Source organism: Lissotriton helveticus, chromosome 5_1, assembly GCF_964261635.1.
Source record: "Lissotriton helveticus chromosome 5_1, aLisHel1.1, whole genome shotgun sequence".
Lineage (NCBI taxonomy): Eukaryota > Metazoa > Chordata > Amphibia > Caudata > Salamandridae > Lissotriton > Lissotriton helveticus.
In genome coordinates this window covers 1,178,880,283-1,178,897,112 of record NC_136065.1, presented here as the reverse complement: position 1 = coordinate 1,178,897,112, position 16,830 = coordinate 1,178,880,283, and the positions used below count along the sequence as shown (strand labels likewise).

The window sequence follows — 16,830 nt, the reverse complement described above, 5'->3', positions numbered from 1 at the left end:
TTTTTGGTCAAGCCTACTCCCATGGAATTTTGAATAAAGAACATGAGAAACTAAACTTTCTTGTCCATCTTTGATGTCCAACCACTACTGCTTTTGGAAAACCTATTGTTTATCGAGAAACAATCAGGAGGTTTATTAGTTTGCCCCGGTACATTTGTATTTTAGGAATGTGCTAGATTGGACCCTCTTGCTTTATTAGTATTTAGCCAATGTGCTACCTCACTTTTGTAATCATTTAAGTCCTATTTCTTGTGCATGCAATCAAGTGATAGGCTATTTTGCAGTTGAGTGGGGGCAATGATGTCCTAGAGTATATGGTCTACATCACCACCCTCTCTCTCACTCTTCTTCTTCTTCTTCTGTTCTTCTTTCAGGTAATGGGCCTCTGGTTTCACAATACATGGCTAAAGCGCAATCTGTCAAAGGCAGAAGACACCTCTTAGCGAACAGTTATTCTATATTGAAAACTGATTGCTCTCCTTCAGCACACTTTATGAAGTCCACATCTAATACAGTTCATTTGTCTCGGAGCTCCTCAAAAGGTGCTAAAGATGTTTCAGGGCTAGGAAAGCAATTGGCAGTGGTACAAAAATCCACAATGGGCCCAAAAGGTCACAACGTTAAGGACCAGCACCCGGGCCTCTCCGTAACTCTGCATTACAGAATAAACAGGAGGAGTTCAACAGGAGGAGTTCTAAGAGCAATTGGTGGTGGTATGGGTAGGAGCAGAGTGTCTCCCAAGACTCCAGGAGCATCACAGATCCTTATTGTAATTTCTTAAGTTGCAAACATCATTTTGCGTGGAGCATACAAACTATAATTATTGATAGTTTCAGAGTTCCGTCCCATTGTTTATTGTACTTTAAATGTGCTGCAAGTTTAGTCTTTTGCAGGCATTACCCAGATGCAGTATTCAGATCACAGCATGCTCCAACCTGGTCCTGTGTTAAGCTTCTGTCCTGTCCTTCTGGGACGCGGGTACTCCCTTGTGCATGTTAAAACCCTGCCCCTGACAGGATCATCTCTCTATCTCAGTTACTCATTCCATGTGTCAGCAGAGTTTCTTTCATTTGGCTTTTAACTCCAGTTCGGAGATCAATGGGATCAGGATATGCCCCAGATAGGTTAACGCCTGGTTTCAATATTTCTTCGTGCTGACAAAGTCGTGCTGATGGCATGCATGACAAATGAGTTAGAAATGCTTGTAGACTCATTTGTATAGTTTATCCAAGAGTTGGACTTGCAGACAAATCTTACTTAATCTTTTGTGATGGTCTGTGGCCCATGGTCTGTTTAAGTATTATTTTGTGCATGGTACCGCTGTACAAAAAGTAAAAACATTTCAGTATTTGGGAGTTTCCATGGATTCTGCACTCACATGGGATCAACTCCAAAGGGATAGAGCTCATCAGTTTGAATGATCGACTGAACCAGTTTTTTGATCTTCTAGCAAACTGTTCAAAATCACAAAAGGGATAACAGCAACCTATAAAAGCAAATGTATCTCTACCATAAGTTATTGGACGGATATTTGGGCCTACAATCACTAGTGAATTCCTCCCGATGTTTCCAAAAACATTTATACTATTAATTGTCATATTGGGCTAGGGATTAGGTATCTGGAGAATTATATTAAGCGTCGGCAATTAGTCCTCTGACTTTCCGTTTGTCAAAGCAAGGAACAATACTCAACCAATGGATCATTTCAGATTGTCTAACCCTGGAGCATGAGCACAGAATCAACTGGCTTAAGTGAGTAAAAGAGGGGCTTGAATGGATTAGAAAACTGGAAGATTTTCCTATACCCGATTCCGGAAATCTTTGTTCTAAAAAATTTGCTGAAATGGTTATTATTGAAAAATTTTAGCAAAACCAGTATTTTACTAGAGGCCAGTAAACTGACTATGTGCTTTTATATTTCAATTTCGGCAATATTAAACTGTAACTTACTACTGTAACTAGCGTGCATCACACATTTCTTTTAACACGATTTAGGCTCAATCGTGCACGTTTTACTGGCTTTTCTGGAGAAGGGCATGTGGAAGAAAGATTTACCTCATGTTTGTGATAATTGTCCAGTACAATCAAGAATACATTTTTCCTGGTTTTGTCGTTTTTATAAAGGACCCGAGGAGGTTTTATTACCTATATAAATATAATTTTAGATACCATAGACCCGCTTTCTCCTTTCTGCAAGAACTTCCCACATGACTCCTATGCTTTTCAACTGTCAAATGTATTCAACATTTTTGATGACTGATTTTATGCCAAGACAGGAGGCTAGCATTTTGCTTTATCCTTCTATTCACCACTTCTGAGAAGCAACACTACAAAGAACATCTGAATAGAACACTAAACATCAAACAATAGAAATAGACCTTGACAGTCCAATAAATGCCTGCTGTCCGCCATTGTACCCCTCTTTTGTTTGCTGCTTCTGAGCAGATAAGAATCTCTTTTTTTTTATGTTTATGAGGAGCGAATGCGGTTATTTAACAAGAATTGATCCTATTTGTGACTTTGTTGAATGATTGTTATTACATTGATTATTATCTACACCATTCATTATTTAAATATAAATGTTACCGTTTTTTAGGCACACTGGGATCGACATTGGATTAAAAATAGCAAAGATAAAATCTTTTTTAGGTAGCGCTTTAAAGAATAGCCAATATCAAAACAGCTGCGCTTACTGATTGCCACACACTGCTTTATAGTTTGAGGAAAGAGGCAAGCTGATACGCGCAGCTAGCCGATAAATGATAGCGGACTTTTTGAAATAAGCACGCATTCTCGTAAGATGTGCTATTTCAGAAGAATAACTGAAGACCTCAGCGCCATTATAAATTGGGTGCATTATGCGTTAGAGGTGTTTGTGCAGTAAGAAATTTGGGCCTGTTTTTTCAAAAACAGAGGCTTTTGTTTCTCAAGGAAATGGCACTGATATGCAACACATTTTGCCATTTATAGTAAAGGACAGTATTCACGAAGTTGGAGGGCTTGAAAAGATTTTGTGGAGTCGCTTTGGATGTTACGAGGAGTTCTTAAAACGCGCAAAGGGTTATTTTAAACAATATTACCGTGATTAAGATTGATTTAGAGTAGCCAAGATACGGCTGAACAGAAAGCACTAGTGAGGCTAGCCCAGATGTGATGATAAAGTTATTTACACAACAGATTAAACATTTGCTACAAGAGTGAGTAAGATCTGTAATGAACGATAGAAAAGAGGTCTTTGTGATGAAGACGATGAATATAACTATCTCTGAAGGGGACGAAATAGCATACAGGAGCCCAGGAGGTAAATGCTCCATGAAGAGGTAAATGCTCCATAAAGATTGGTGGCCATTGAGTCATGCGGCAGAGTACATTAGGAATTTGATCAGGAGACCTTTGGAAAAATAATAAATGAGTATTATGAGGGCAGAATGTTCACGCCCAGTTATTGGTGAGAAAGAATCTATGACTCCTAATTTGGTTCCGGAGTTATTCATGTATCAGTTTAAATTACATAGAGTATTCGAAAGTAGGAGGCGCACAGCTGATTAACACGGAGTTGTGAAAAACGTGGTATTCTCCAATGTTTTTTTCAATGTTTTTTAGAAGATCGGGTGCTCACAACAGGTAACGTGTCCGTCCTTAACACGTCTATCTAACAATGAATCATGTGTCACCATGAGACCATAGTGACATCCCTGGATGTCGGGCACTCCTTGGGTTCTCGTGGAAATGAGACTCCAAATGTAGTTCAAGAGAGAATTTTCGAAAGAGAATTTTAATCATTCATCTTAAATTAAAGTCATTCAAATTTTCATTCGGTAAATGCATCCAAAGAAAATTATCCAAATGCTCCAATGCATTTCGGGCAAAACGAGCCCTTCATCGGGGAGCCTTGTAGATCAAATGTTTCATGCATTGCATTTAAGGAATCTCAAATTGAGATTCCTTAAATGAAAATAATCGCAATTTAGCGATTTCTAGAATTGCGATTTTTGCATTTGGGATGATGCATCCCAAATGCAAAAATACCTCTCGCAAAGGGCCAGATTCTCAGAATCTGGCCCTTTGCGAGCGGATTTTTGTTTGATGACTCTGGCCCATAGATTTGTTTTTCTAATCATCGGAGAGGCAGACAGGAAATAAGTATCTGGCTTAAATGAACTTACATAGAAGTTGGCAACTCTCTTTTGCATGGTTTCATTTAGGGGGGTCTCAGATATTAGAGCTCTGAATATTAGTGGGCGATTTTATCAACCACAAGGAGTTCTGTTTGAGATTTGGAGGAGAAATACGACTATGTCAGAGCCTGTTCTTTCATCCAAGGTTGGATGCTTGGAGAGTAAATGTGAATTCGAACGTTGCTAAATGTAATGGAATAACTGTAATGAAGTGCTTTTGCAGATGATTACTTGTACAAGCAGATCTTGTTGTTTACAATAAAATGTAATAAAAAGAAAAGGTTGGATGATTGTCCTAAGTTACGTCCAGTTAGAAGTCTTGAAGAGTATGAATCTAGAGTTATGGAGAATAGGAGCGAAGGAGTGGATTAATTGTTGATTTCGTATGTAAGACCATTCAGGAGTGTCTCGACAGCTACAATAGCCAGATTGGTGAGGACAGTGAGGAAGGCGGAGTGTGCGAATTGAACTCAATATGCAGCGCGCTTGATTAGGGGTGCTATGGCTACTAACATTTACACAAATGGTGAAAGACATTTTAAAAGCAACAGACTGGTCAAATGCAGAGGCGTGTAGGAAATTTTACTTCAAACCAAATAAGCATGTTTCAGATGGTGTTGAAGGTCTTTGAACATGCAAAATGCTAATATCCTGTCTTGACATTAAAAGGTATAAATAAAGTACCAGGTCAAAACGAAAATAAATTGTTTGATCTAGCATTAATCAGGAGACGCCAACTAAAATAAAAAAGGTTCCGGCTTTCCCCCTTGTTTGACAATATAATTTCCGGCATTAATTTTCCATATGCTGTACAGCAGAGAAGAAATGGTCTGATCACATGCTCAGTGGATTGAGAACTCCTAATATCCACTTATAGCGGAGTGTGTTTTTGAAGTGGGGTTTCCCCATGGTTTGTGTTTACGTGTACTTCTCTCTGAGTTTCCACGGCGATGTAGGGGCTGGATACTCCAGGCCCTACAGAGCTATAAATTAGTCCATCACATACTTGCCAATAGACCTGATTTAGGTGGGACAATCCGCTAAAATCATTCCACTTTCAAAAAAAAAAAAAATTACCTTTGTGAATGAAGCAGTTTTTGATCTTTTCACTTAAAGTCGCTGCCATCAGTCCTTGACTCAAAACTAACTTCAGACCTTGCAGACTCCAATTTAGGAACCTACATACACATATATTTCTGTTCATGTATAATATCAGATATAGGACTGCGCATTTGGGTTCAGTCACAACTGCAAAGTCCATTGAAAATTAAGATGATGGCAGACATTCCAACATTGGGGAAACCGAAAGAGGGAGATTTTTAAAAATACAATCAGGAGTATTTAGTTTTCCTGGTTAACTTGCATTGAAATGGGTGGCAATTTCAGGCAGGAGAAAGCTGAATTAAAGTCACTTTTGGCTTTACAAATCTGGATTGTCATTTGGATATCTCTAAGGAACAGATCAGTTAAACTATCTTCAATACTTTAGAACATTCGGAGTTGAAAGGTCAGAGCAGACCAATTACGGTCAACGCAGGAAGGAGCTCTGATGTGGGTTCCTAAATTTTCGTCATGAAAAAAGTTCCATAAATTGATAAGGAATGAATGAGAAGTGTTCAATTTAACCTCAAACTCATCAATTGGCACGTTAGTTCACATTGATTATTGTGCAGCTATGAACAAACATAACTGAACAAAAAGTACTTTTCAGCATAACCCAAGAGTTTATTCATATGCAAAAGAAGTCAAACTAGTTAGGAGTTCACAAACATAAAAAGTTGCAAGAATAAAATAACTCACCCAGTACTCCAGATGCAGCACTGTCCAGGGTGCCTCCATGTCCCATCTTCAGCTTCTGCTGCTTTCGTTTCATTCCCCGATGTTCAATACCAGCTTCTAATGAAAAAATAGCATCAAAGCAGGTCAGCGAAAAACAAACCAATAAAACATGTAAGGCAAAGTATCTGCACAGGACCATCAAACTGCGATGCTCAGGTAAAAGGCTGGCCCACTCAAATGGTGTGCTAGGTCTTTGGGATTAGAGAGTAATTTTATATTAGAAAGACATTTTCTGCTTTTTCAATCAATTATCAGTTTCAGTTTATAAACTTTATTTTGATTTGTTAAAAAAAATCATAAAAGTTGAAGCAGCATAAGCATTGAGGCCAAATAAACAATGCGACATAATTCATTAACAGGAGACTTCGCATGTATAAAACTAACACCCTGGATGTCCTACGTAAAACAATTAATAAATACAATTAAAAGTTTTAAAACAAACCCATAGTTTAAAAAGCCCTATTTTAAAAAGTTATATTTGCATTAGAATTGATTAGCTAGGGGAGTGAATACACTGCACAAAGAAAGGTACATAATACTATAATCAAGTTACATAGATATGAAGCACATGATTAGGCTCAAATGACTGAATCGCTTAGGCTGGCAAAAAGTTAAATTTTTAACTGTAGGAAAGAAATTTGCACTGCTAGAATTTTACTGTGTTTTCAGTGTTTTTAAAACAAATACAAGTTACTGTCCTTGCGCGTGAGTCGGCTGTTCCGGCTTCCCTGCTGCCCCGAGTGACTCCCCCTGCAACAGCCAATCAGTTGGCGAGAGGGCGGAGCTGTGGGCCGGGACCGGAGTGAAATACAGCCAGCAGCGCGGGAGATCGCCATTAGGCTCTAATGACTGGATCGCTTAGGCTGGCAAAAAGCTACATTTTAAACTGTAGGAAAGAAATTTGCACCGCTAGAATTTTACTGTGTTTTTAAAACAAATACAAGTTACTGTCCTTGTGCGTAAGTCGGCTGTTCCGGCTTCCCTGCTGCCCCGAGTGACTCCCCCTGCAACAGCCAATCAGGTGGCGAGAGGGCGGAGCTGTGAGCAGGGACCGGAGTGAAATTCAGCCAGCAGCGTGGGAGATCGCCATTAGGCTCGAATGACTGGACCGCTTAGGCTGGCAAAAAGCTACATTTTAAACTGTAGGAAAGAAATTTGCACTGCTAGATTTTTCCTGTGTTTTCTGTGTTTTTAAAACAAATACAAGTTACTGTCCTTGCGCGTAAGTCGGCTGTTCCGGCTTCCCTGCTGCCCAGAGTGACTCCCCCTGCAACAGCCAATCAGGTGGCGAGAGGGCGGAGCTGTGGGCGGGGACAAAAGTGAAATACAGCCAGCAGCGCGGGAGATCGCCATTAGGCTTGAATGACTGGATCGCTTAGGCTGGCAAAAAGCTAAATTTTAAACTGTAGGAAAGAAATTTACACTGCTAGAATTTTACTGTGTTTTCTGTGTTTTTAAAACAAATACAAGTTACTGACCTTGCGCGTAAGTCGGCTGTTCCGGCTTCCCTGCTGCCCCGAGTGACTCCCCCTGCAACAGCCAATCAGGTGGCGAGAGGGCTGAGCTGTGGGCGGGGACCGGAGTAAATGCAGCCAGCAGCGCGGAAGCGCAGAGGACGCGCACAGCGGGCGCGCCAAAGGCAAGCCCTTCTGCGCCCGTCCGTGCCCATCCGGACCCAGGGCCCAGGCAGTATCCCCGAGCTATTACCTACTCCTCGGACACCCTAAAATTGATACACTCTCCCCTCTTATATCCTGTTCATGAAAAACAGGTCTTACTCGAGAGCAAGGAATCCTATTCGAAAGGCGCGATTTCCCAGAAATACAGATTTCTACCACCTTTGAACAGGGTTCTCCTCACCTGGTTAAACCCCAGCCCAGGCCTTTATCTATTCACTACCTCAACACACGCTCCCTCGTCAAACACCAGCTTGATATTCTTCTTCTCCTGCTCACTGACACACCTGATCTGTTGCTGTTGACAGGAACCCGGCTCACTGAAGACTCCGCTCTTGATTTGCTGGAAGCTATACCCTCTAACTATTATGTCTTATATGCCAACCGCTCATCAGGTAAAATGGGAGGGGGAGTCACAACCATTATCAACACCAACTTCAGGTTCAGTACCCTGCCCTCTCTCCCTCTCAATGAGGCGGATAACATAGTAATCCAACTAGATTCCACCATGGACACCTTTGTCTGTGTATTAGTCTATAGGCCCCCATATCAGATGGCTCACTTTCCCCTCTTACTTAGCGAGCAGATGGCGAAACTCGCCACCGATCACGCTAAGGTCCTCCTTATAGGTTATCTTAACTACTGGTACAATGACCCCCTTGAAGGACCTCAATCTGCTGAGCTGTCTGACCTCTTCACTAACTTAAATTTTACACAACAAATCTCCTCTCCCACCCATGTGAAGGGGCACATCTAGATCAAGTGTGGATTAATGGAATGACCACTTCAACCGCTACAATTGACCCTTGTGTCTGGAGTGATCATCATCTTATAAAATTCATGATCACACTGCCGACTCTTCATAAAATCAGAACAGTTGAAGGTGGCTATGCTAGGAAATGGAATGCCATCAATAAAAAAGACTTTCTCGACACTTTGACCAACACTACCCCGTCCCCGGGCAATGACATCAACGACACTGAGGCAAATCTCTCCCAATGGCTTCTTGAGGCCAGTAACAAGCACGCACCTCTCAGGAAAATTAAACTAGCCCGACGTGCCGATGCCCAGAGATGGTTCTCTTCTAAACTTAAAAACCAGAAACTGGCCTTACACCAACTAGAGAGGCAGTGGCGACGGTAATACTCCCCTGATAAGAAACTGCTGTACATATCCACCCAGAAAGAATATATGAAGACTATCATCACAGCGAAAGCTGCTCATTTCTCTTCACGCATCCTTAACTCTAACAAAAGCTCCAAAGAAATCTTTGTTATCATGAATGAACTGTCCAACCCAGGGTTCTTACAAAGGTCATGCCCTCTCAAGTTCTCTGTAATTCTCTAAATGATTACTTTATAGAAAAAATCATTACCATCAAAGCCAGCATTCCTCTGCACCCCCCCATGTCACCCAGAACAACTATACACAGTAACAAATGCACTCTTAGTTGTTTCCTCCCCATCAGCACTGAGATTCTTCAGGAGCTCCTCGTTAAAGTCAAATCTGGAGCTCCCTCTGACTGCTGCCCACCTCACATACTCAAGGACAGTTTATCAGTCTATCCAGGCCCAGCACTGACACTACTGAAGGAGTCACTCACTACCGGTCAAGTTCCTAAAGCATTTAAAAAAGCCACTGTGGTCCCTCTTCTGAAGAAACCCGGCGCTGATCCTACACTTTTATCTAATTATCGACCCACCTCCCTTCTCCCGTTCTTAGCAAAAGTGCTAGAGGCTCACGTAGTCAAATGCCTGTCAGCCTTCCTGGAAGAATCTAAATATCTTAATTCCTATCAAGCAGGTTTCTGGCCAGCCCATTCTACTGAAACCTTAGCTGTCCTGGACACTCTCTGTGATGGCGCGGATCAACACTCTCCTCAAGCACAGGTCCTTCTCGACCTCTCCGCCGCCTTTGACACGGTCGATCATGCTACTTTGGTCGACCGTGTCAAACAAGCCAGCATTCTGGGTGCAGCGGCTTGTTGGCTCTCCTCCTTCCTGGAGGATCGCTTCCAGGCCGTCCGCCTAGGCCACTTTGTGGCCCCACCACGCAAAACCAACTGTGGTGTACCACAAGGTTCCGCTCTTTCTCCCCATCTGTTCAACCTTCACATCCTCCCCTTAATCCACTCCCTTAAAGACAGGAATGTGATAGTTGTTAACTATGCAGACGATCTGCAACTAGTTTTCCCGATTGATAACTCCCATAGTTCCATCACCGAATTTCAGACCACTATGTTACATATCCAACAGTGGATGGACCAGAACCACCTTAAGTTAAACCCTGGGAAGACGGAACTTGTTCTTATTGGGGACAGCCTTAAATTTTGGGGTCCTCATTACTGGCCTTCAGAGTTAGGTCCTTCTCCCTCCCCCTCCCACTCGGCCAAAACCTTAGGAGTTACCCTCAACCATGATCTGTCACTAAAAACCCAGGTTGGCACGGTCATCTCCAAATGTTTCTTTCGAAAAGGAAGATCAAAAAGATACATCGGTTCTTCCCACAGAAAGCCCTGATTCAAGTGGTGGTCGCCATTGTCTTGTCTCTCCTGGACTATGCCAACTCTGTATACTTGGGCATGCCTATCTATCTGTTCAAACAGCTACAGATGGCCCAAAACCAGGTGGCCAGACGGATCCTGCATCAACCAAGGTGGCAGTCTGCCACCCCTTTGCTGAGGTCACTTCACTGGCTCCCAATCCCTCAACGCTGTGCCTTTAAGGTGGGCCGCCTCATTTTTAAATCTCTGCATGGTAACAACCCCAAATTTATTAAAACCTTAATTTCCAGGCACACCCAGTCCCGGAACCTCTGCTCTGCTCATCTCTCACTACTCACCACCCCCGTATTCAAACGAGTCCGTCAGGGCGGCTGTAGATTTGCCACTCTTGCTCCTAGATTGTGGAACACTCTCCCGTTGGAGATCCGTTCCTGTACTGAGCTAATGCAATTTAGAAAATCCCTTAAAACATGGCTATTTGCACAAGCCTATAACTAAAGCTGTCCTTTAACAATGTCTGAGCCTTTACATCGCCATGAAACCATCCGGTGTAAGTGCGCTTTATAAATCAGTTTTAACATTAACATTAAAATCAGTTAGAACGTCTTGTTTTATTCCATCTAATCACCCAGACCCAGTCCAGAAACTTTGCTATTGCAACCACAGTCGGGCCTTCCACTGAGGTTTTTAAAATTCGGAAGGCCTCGCTACTTGGCCTGGTGCCCAGACTAGAGCAAACAGGTTTCAACCAGATCTGCCTTGGCTTGGTATATGCTCGACATACAAAAAGAATGTGAGGCAATGTTTCAGTCATATCCTAACAGAAAGGACATGTTCTACTATTTGTATTACTCCATTTGGAGATAAAAGAATGTGTAGGCAAGGATCCCACCCTGAACTGATTGAATAGTTTCCTGTCACGTGATGACGTGATCAGATCCCAGTACCCCTCATACTTGGGCTTGTGTTTTATTTCAAGAAAAGCTTTGGACAGGAAGCCACTGAAACAGGATGCAAAACGTTTCATATTATTTAAGTTCCAATAAGCTGCCTTTAGCTCCAATTTGCTAGGGAATACACTTCCGACAGGGGTGGTCCATAGTTGAGCCATACCCAGCTCACATAGTAAGTTTTTAACACAACTAAACCACCCAATTTTCTAGTTGACATCCAAGTCCCTCACTTCTAACAGGGCCTGGGCGTAGTGTGTGAGCTCTGGGGTCACCCAAAGCCTCCTCCAATAAGCTAAAAGCCTGCAATGTGCCACATCTCTCACTGAATGGCATCCCAGATCCAGAAGAAGAGGTACTAAGGGAGTGGACTGGGGAGGCTGATTAGGGACCTTAAGAATTTATTCTGCCCCACCACCAGAGTTTCCAAATTGGCATGTCCCCACAATTCCACCCCATACAGGGTTGATGCACCTATTTTTGCCTTGTAGATCTGGAGCACAGGGGCTATAGGTTTGTTGTGTGAGCGTCTTTGCTCCTTGAGCAATGCGCCAGAAAGGTGCGCATGTTTTACAGACAGTCTAATTGCGGCTTCCAGGTCAACTTTCTATCATTTAGTACCCCCAGATACGCAAAGGTCTCTGTTTGGTCCAGTAACCCTTTATTCATTCTAACATCGCAGATGACTTTTTTATAATTATGCAAGACCATATACTTCGTTTTATCGACATTTACTATAAGGTCGTGGTCTGCACAAAACTCTTCGAATCTTGAGAGGGCACATTAGAGTCCCTGTCTCGTCTTCAAGAGAATAAGAGTGTCATCGGCGAACATTAGCAATGGGGTCTTAACCCCAGCTAAAACCGGAGCATCTGTGAGGAAGTCTTCAAAATAGTTCACTACCCCGTTGATGTACATGGAAAAGAGGGTCGGTGCCAGGACACATCCCTGTCTGACACCCTTTTCTACAGGGAATTTTTCCGTAGTACCACCTGCCGCGTCCCATCTGACCGGAGCAAAATTATCGCAGTGTAACTTAACCACAAGAGCTAGAAATTCAGGTGGCATGCCCAATTTTAGCAGGGTGTGCCACAGCTTAAAGCGTGGAACCAAATCAAAAGCGGATTTCAAATCTAAGAGGGCAGCATAAATGGTGGCTCTCCCCAAAGTTACCGTCCGCCAATATATAAGAATAAACTTTAAAACCTGATCTACAGTGCTAATGGATTGCCGGAACCCCGCTTGCAGATCAGAAAGGATATTGCAATCCTCCATCCAAGCCTGAATTCTGCATAACAATACCCGGGCAGAAACTTTTTGGATGCAGTCAATCAGGCTTATGGGCCTGAAATTACTCGGTAACGAGCGATCACCTTTTTTGTGAATCGGAATAATTACTGCTCCTGCCCAGGAACAGGGCAGCGATGCCCCTTTAGCGATGGCATTCAAAAAAAGTTGTATACATTGCCCAGGTATCAAGATTGTGTAAAAACAAGTCCGCAGGGATGCAATCTAGCCCGGGAGCCCTGCCTTTCGGCACTTGGAGGAGAGCCTTTTCCACTGCTTTTTTGGTTATGTGTATAGCGGGGATAGGGGATGGCATTACAAAGACATCTTGGGCTACTGGACCACATGCGGACTGGTCTTTGTAATGGAGAACCCAATCATCAGGCGCCACATAATTCATTGGAGTTTTACTTAGGTCCCCGCTCCCCCACTTCACCAAATGCCAGAAAGCAGCCATATCTTTTCTACTACATGCATTAAGTAGGTCAACCCAATGTGCTTCATCCCAGTCCCTTTTAGCCTGGGACTGAGCTTCCTTATAGGCCCTACTTTTTACTTTAATCAAGCCACCATCTTTGCTCCTAATGGCAGCCGCTAAAGATCTATATGCTACGCTGCAAGAGGAGTTGTACCATTGAGCAGATTTCTGGCATGTTTGTATAGCTAATGTTTTGGGTTTGGCTCTAAAAAAACTTTTAAGACAGTTAAAAAGCTGTTCATGATCCTGTGCAGCTCTAGAGGAGAGGTCAACATGTTCAGCATCAAGCTGAAGGGAAGCTATGGCGTTAGTTACTAGTATGTTCATTTGGTTCAAATGTTCAACCTTATTCGCCACATTTGACCATTTAAGGCGCCGTGAGTCGTTTGTTGTGAAAGTTTCCACACATTCGCTATATGGTGTCCCTCCTTCCGGATTTGGGTACCGACCCCGCAGGGAAAGAAGCAAAGGATTGTGGTCACTTTCCGGGCGAGAGTATACCTTTATGTCTAGCAGGTAAGTCCAAAGCTCCTCGTTAATAAAAATGTAGTCTATGCGACTGGTACGTTGGCCACTAACATAGGTCGGCAACCCATTTTTATCAGATATAGTGTGCCCATTAACAGCTCTTACCCCATGTTCCAAAGAAAATACTTTTAATTGGAGTGCCGAGCTTGTCCACTTCTTTATTGGCGTGAGGTCAAGAGAAGGGATCGACCCTTTAACAACCTCCTCAACACTAAAATTCATATGGAAATCAAGGGGTTCGAAAGTACAATTGAAATCTCTGGCTATTATGTTGTTTTGGCCTCTTTGATTAGCTAAAAAAGCATCGAGCAATGCTATGGTTTCTGAAGACTTCCCACCTTCCAGACCCCTAGAGTAAACATTGATGAATAAGAAATCAGAAGAACTACCCTTACAAACCCTAATAATAAGAATATCCCTGGAGTCAATATAGATTTCCTCTATCCTGTACTGCAAACACTGCCTAACCCAAATTATCAGACCCCCTTTGGGCCTTCCCCTTTCACCATTCTCTGCACTTTTATAAAATTAATATAACCTGGGCGGAATACCTGATCCACCGCCCAAGTCTCTTGGAAGGACAAACTATCTTGTTCCTCAATAAAGTATGAACAATCAAGTGAGGCACTTTTACTTGTTAGCCCCGCTATGTTCCACAAAATCATATTTAAACCAGCACGATTGTGCACGGGGTCTATAATACTTAGATGAGGACGTGGACCCCACCTAGTCACAGGGGGGTCGACAATATTTGGAGTGAGCTTAGTAATTGGGGGTGAGCCACTATCTAATGCCCTACTTTGTTCAGATGATCCAAGGTTATTACGCTGTAATGGGGCCCAAATGGCATGGGAAAAAGGAAGGTGTGTCCGTGAGGGGGACAAAACTAGGTCACCAGCACTCGGAAGAGATGGTATAGTTTTGCGAGAAGACAGACGACCCAGTCAGTCGATTTCTTCCAAATTGGAAAGCAAATTAAAAAACTGTTGTGAGTGGGAACATTATATTCATAGAATCCATGGGGATGGGAAATAGCTTGATAGTCACCCACCACAGTATTGGAGGGTTTTGTTAGAAGAACCACAGCGGTAAAATACTAATGTCTTCCTCGCTCAAATGCCTTGACCCTGCCATATCTAAGATGGTTTTCACTAGTAAGGGGGACCCGAAGTTCAGCACCACACAGTCCCCTCTACTTGTCTTTGGCAATCTCCCAATCCATGAAATTCTACGAATCATTTTAAATTTGTGGAATAAATGACTGCCCAACCCAGTTTTGTTATTTAGAAAGTGTAGGGCTTTGTTCCTAAGCGACACCCAGTGTTCCCCACTTCCCAATTGTAATGGGGGTACTTTAGATAGTATAATAGTGTAGGGTGTGGCAGTAGGAGGTAAATTAAGATAGTCATTTGGGTTAGTCGCACCACCCCCTGATCTTCCCTTCTTAATGCCCCCAATTAGTTCCTTCACTGGGGCAGTCATTGGGATACTAGGGGGTATACTGCTAGAATTTACAAGCGAGGGTAGAACTGTTGGATTGATGCCAGGGCCAGCGAACTTATTAGTTGGATTAGTTGACAAAGATAGAGTTCTAGTGTGATCAATGGGACAATTACTAACTGCTTCGGAGGAGGCAGGTTTTGGAAGAAGGAGTTGTTGCTCAATTTTATCCAGTCTTAGGTTAATATCAGACAACTTAGTGAGTAGGAGATTGAGCAAAGCTGTTAATTATAAATAAGTGAAATCAGAGTATGTGAACTCCAATCAGAAAAGCAAGAGAAAATAAACGTTGCCTAAATCTCCTGAGAAAGATGATAGCTAGAATAGTTTTCTAGGCTCAAAGAGCAGAGCTCACCACTTAGGTTGCCGACATCCTAAAGTTTCAGACGTTACACCAATTATAAAGGCTCTAGCTTCCCACAGCAGCAGGGATGCCATAATATCTTTAATAAAATAGATGATGAATCTAAATTTGCCAAAGAATAACAATCGCAGCAGAAATTGCCCTCTGGAACCAACCAAATGCAGTTACTCTTCCAAACTCACAGTGGATTACTATTCAGATATCTACGTCAAGCAAATAAAGGTGCCAGTGGTGGGAGAGGGGATTCTGTTAAGAATTAACTATGCCAATGTGTTACCTAGCTCTTACCACAGGAACTTTTCAGCACACCCAAAATATGGCGCTTATATTTCTCTTCACTCTGCGAAAATGTGATCAGGTTTCAGAGGCCAACCAAGGGTTTAACTGCTCACACAACTCCCCCTTCCCCCTTACCCCCCAAGGGGACTCGGTTTAATGCCCTCTGCATTGCCCCAAGGGTATTTAGTGGCAATTATGATTAAATCCACTGATACATCCCCTCTCGCTCCCTTCGTTCGGTTATACTTGTTCTCAATGCAATGGCAGGTCTGTGTGGGTTTTCATTCCACAGGCATAAGCTGCTTGTTGACATTTGATAGATTTCTAATCTTGGGATCTTTCATAGAACTCTCAAGGCCCACCTCTTTTAATAGGAGTCTTTCTTTCCCCTTTGTGGTCTTCCTTTTTTCTTTAGTACAGACAATATGCAGCTTCTGCTAAGTGAGGAAGGTAAGACAGGGTACAATAGTGAAGTAATGGCAGGTATGTATTTTTCTCCAGAAGGATGGTGGGGGTTCCAGAATCTATTGGGGTAAAATTAAATGTATATCTACTACAGCACCTTCCATTCCACTCACTCGCATGTTTTTTTCTTCAATAAATCTATATTGACTTTTGTGGGTATTATACAGACAGAACACATAAGGAGTCCTTCGTCCTTCCATAGAATTTCAACATCCCATTATCCCAATCATCCCCCCCAAATAGACAACAAACGTATTATTGCTCATGTGGGAATTACAAACGGATCTCATAGAAATAGATGAAGGTAACAAAGCAAAATTCTCTCTCCTGAAAAGTCCTAAGCAGGCATTAACATCATGTAAAATCATAGAACTCAACTTCACCCAAGATATATTGGTATAATAGAAAAAAAGGAACACAAGTTACATTCTGTGTATCTCTCAAGTCTGTGCAGAAACACTATAACTTTCCCCCATTCCCAACAACCTGCTTTCGTGTATGCCTGTACAATACCTAAATAACAAGGCAATACAAACATGCCCTGATATGCCCTGAATATAATAACCGTTGTGCATACCTGTTATCTTCCCACATACATATATCAGAATGAAAAGTCACAGGCCACGCAAACACGTTGTACAGATCGGACACTGTCTGTTACTCTCGTAGCGCGGACAGCATAGCCAACCAGGCCATCACAGCATCCTCTAGTTTCTCATCCTGGCGTACATGGAGCATCTGCACCCTCTTCGCAGTCGCCACTCACAGACATCCTTCAACCAT

At 42.5% G+C, this 16,830-nt stretch overlaps 1 protein-coding gene across 1 annotated transcript in view; it reads right to left on the bottom strand.

Annotated features, from left to right (window-relative positions):
- TRUB1 (TruB pseudouridine synthase family member 1) overlaps positions 1–16,830 on the bottom strand; it is a 282,642-nt gene that overhangs the window by 210,651 nt on the left and 55,161 nt on the right. Inside the window, exon 2 of the mRNA XM_078641182.1 lies at positions 5,979–6,074. Within this exon, the coding sequence (XP_078497308.1) occupies positions 5,979–6,074 (96 nt within the window). The remainder of the gene's footprint in view (positions 1–5,978; positions 6,075–16,830) is intronic.